Raw genomic sequence first — 3,435 nt, 5'->3', positions numbered from 1 at the left:
CACGCGTGTAACACCCTCACTACCAGAAAGTCATGCTTCCGGCTGCGCCACTCTGATTGCAAGAAGTATTACGACTAATTTATATACTTAATATTAAAATAGGAGCCTGTGACTCAACACCGTATCGCTGATTTCTTTGAAAACTGGAAATAAAAACCTTATTTTAAAAAAAAACCAAACACATATATTCAAATACAAGACTTCTTACATAATAACTTATAATATAATATATATAAAACATACAACTCCTATCCCTCTTACGAAATTGTAATAACAAAGACGAGGGAAGAGAATAATCTAATTAATTCAACAACATATAAACCAAACGCAGTATAACTCTTCTTAATGCTTCTTCTTCCGGTTCCTGAAAAGGTAAAGCTGTAGGGGGTGAGAACCTAACCACACGGTCTCACCATGGAGTTTCAAAGTTGGCATAAGAAGATATTTAATAAGAAAACTGTTTTCAAGATCAGCGATTATCATTGCCTTATGAATCTTTTAAAAACCAATAAGTAAATGTTCAAAACTTTTTCAAAGAAACAATGTTTAATCTTTCAGAAATCTGAAACCTTTCCTTTCTTAAAAGAAAATCTCAATCAGAAACCAACACGCAATCAACAACACAATCATTAATTCAACACCAAAGTTCATTCTCAAATGTAGCACGTCAGGACAAACAGAGGCAAGACAGACAAGGAAAGCACAAGTAGGTAGCAATTACAGCAAATAGTTCAAGTAGCAGTTAAGAACAGTTTAGCAATTAGGCAAACCCAAACAAGTTCAAACCCAAACAAAGAATACAAATGCATATGATGCATGCCTGTCCTATGGCTGATGAGGCTCATCTGTCGGTTATCCAGCCAACCCAACAAGTCTGAATTGTCCTTAGACTATCCCCCGTCGCGCATCTCCATGAGTCTATGCATGCATAGATTTTACATTCATACATCATTCAAATCACTCACTGGGGGCTATCCATACCCGGGAATTTATACGTGCCAAGTCACCCTTACGACGTAGGGTCAACAGAGTATCGAGATCCAATCTAGAACACGTGGTGGCAAGCCACGATTCTTTACCCAGGGAACTCGTATCTCAGATAAACGTGCGGAAGCCACATATGTTTATTCATAATCATTCATCCATCATCATTTCCGTATTTCATTAACAATTCATATCAAATCAATCATTATTCAACCCATTAGTCACTTTTTATTTCTCAAATCTCTTCAAACTCATAATTCAACTTTCCTCAAAATCAATTCCTTTTCAACTCTTAGTCGCTTAATATAACATTTTACAGAATTTCCAAGAGACTTTCAATCATCACCTTAAAACGGAACTTTCTTTGAGAAGACACAAGACTTTAGGGAAGAATAACCTGCCTCACTTCTCAAACTCTTTAGAAATCCTCGGAATCATAATTACTCAAATTGAAATCATTTAAAATGGAGACTTAAAACCAAAACCAAGGCATGTAGGCCAAAAGTCCCGAGCCAGTTTCAAAACAAACATTATTTAAGTCCAAAAACCCAATTTCTTTTCATTCTTAAATCAGAAACTTTCCCAAAGGCTCAGATTTGTTTAGTTAAGATTTAAAGAATACTTCAAAAGCAATGTGAAATTAAGTAATCAAAGTTCAATTTTCTTTAAAATCTGCTAAAAATCCTCCAAGGGTACTTCTTTGACCAAACCGCAAAACATAGGTCTCATCATGTTTAAATCAAACTTAAAACATAAGCTTTCCTTAAAAGATTAAACTTGAATCACCTGTTTCTTAATAAATCCAGAACCAAACAATAGAACCTCTCGAATCCAATCCTTTTCTAAATCATACTTGAAAACAAAATCTTGAATTTCATAAAATTTCGGCAGCATCTTCCCTAAAACTTGGACTTTGTCACCCGTTTCGGGTCCCAACCAAACCAGTATACAATCCCTTCCACGGGTTCAAAACCAAATCAGTTTAAAATCAGACTTATTTCGAAAATTTCATATCCTTCTTATAATTCAAGAAATCAAATCCAAACTCAATCCATTTTCAATGAACCAACTTGTTTTCCAAAATTGTAATGAAATATTTCTGCAACCAACCATATAACCAAATCAAACAACAATCCAATCCAACCACAAATACGTTCATTCACAAAACAGCCCAGCAATACATAAGGCTTATACAATCACCAAAAGTACATTTATCACATTAATATCCATTTATAACAACTCCAAATCATAAAATTAAGTTCTTTGAAAAGTCCCCTACCTCGATAAGTGAACCCATAACCCAAACGTGTTAACGAATTCCTTTCATCTTGTCTCAAAACCAACGACAGCTTTAATCATACCCACACACTTTCGCAACAGCATAAACATCTTTAAGTCACATGCAACCCCGGTTATTAACTCCTAAAACATCAATATCATGGAAACCTCAAAACACATAACAGAAAACCAAAGGCGAGGATTCTGAGATATAGACACTTACTGGAATAAAAGAACGACACGCCAGCCACCCCAAACTTAACCGGCAGCAACTCCAACAGCAGCCAGGAGCTTCAGTGGCTCAGCAACAACCTTAATTTTTGACATGCAGACTCATAAAATTAACCCTACAACATCTATACATTAGAATCCTTAACCACAGATAGTAAGAATGATTACAGAAAGAGCTTCAAGGCACGGGCAACTCACTGTAAAAAGAAGAATGACAGAAGTGGAGCGGTGGCTCCAATGGTGACCTCCTACAGTGGCGACAGAGATAGCTTCACGGACAGCGACGTGGTTTGGCGACGGGTCGGCTGGGCAGACCGGTGGCGACAGATCCGACGCGCATCTCTTCTCTCCATGGCTGAGCTCCAACGCGGTTCTGTTTTCTCCCTCGTGCATCCTTCTCTCGTGGTAGAACAGTGGCAGCGTCAGCATGGAGCGCGGCACGGCGGTGGTGACAGAATCGACCTTCTCTCTTTTGCGCATCTCTTCTTCCTGATGGCGCAGCTGGCGGCGGCAAGGACGAACAGCAGCGACAGGTTACGGTGGTGCAAGCTTCTCCTTCTCTTCGCGGTTCTGGAGGTGGCAGTCCTGTGCGGCGCGGTGGTGGCGCGTCTTTCTTTTCTTTCCTCTTTCTGTTTCAGCTACTGGGTAGGTTGTGTTTAGTGTGTGTGAGTTTGTGACTGTGAGTGAGGTTGAGTGAGTGAGGGTAGTAGTGTTAGGGTTTGGAGTGGTGTGGTTAGTTTAGGTATTTTTATTAAAAATGGGGATAGTAGTGTGATTTTATAAAATAAATAAAAGATAGAATAATAATTAAAAATCAAATTAAATTTAAAGTATTCATCCTTAAAATACTTTTTAATTACCAATTTGTAAATTATTGTTAGTTAAAGGCTAATTTAATAAAAATCGAAGATAAGTAAATTAATTCTTCTGTATTTATAAACA

At 37.6% G+C, this 3,435-nt stretch overlaps 1 protein-coding gene across 1 annotated transcript; it reads right to left on the bottom strand.

The window, feature by feature from the left end:
* Positions 2,176-2,993, bottom strand: LOC110268826. Its single transcript, XM_021115799.1, has 2 exons — positions 2,662-2,993; positions 2,176-2,574 (listed from the first exon to the last, which is right to left on the bottom strand). The coding sequence occupies exons 1-2, from the start codon at positions 2,971-2,973 to the stop codon at positions 2,521-2,523; spliced, it is 366 nt and encodes a 121-aa protein (XP_020971458.1). The 5' UTR covers positions 2,974-2,993; the 3' UTR covers positions 2,176-2,520.

The sequence above is a fragment of the Arachis ipaensis genome, chromosome B02 (genome assembly GCF_000816755.2).
Source record: "Arachis ipaensis cultivar K30076 chromosome B02, Araip1.1, whole genome shotgun sequence".
NCBI classification, from domain to species: Eukaryota; Viridiplantae; Streptophyta; class Magnoliopsida; order Fabales; family Fabaceae; genus Arachis; species Arachis ipaensis.
Note: the sequence above shows the minus strand (reverse complement) of the source record. Positions and strands in the feature narration are given on the sequence as shown.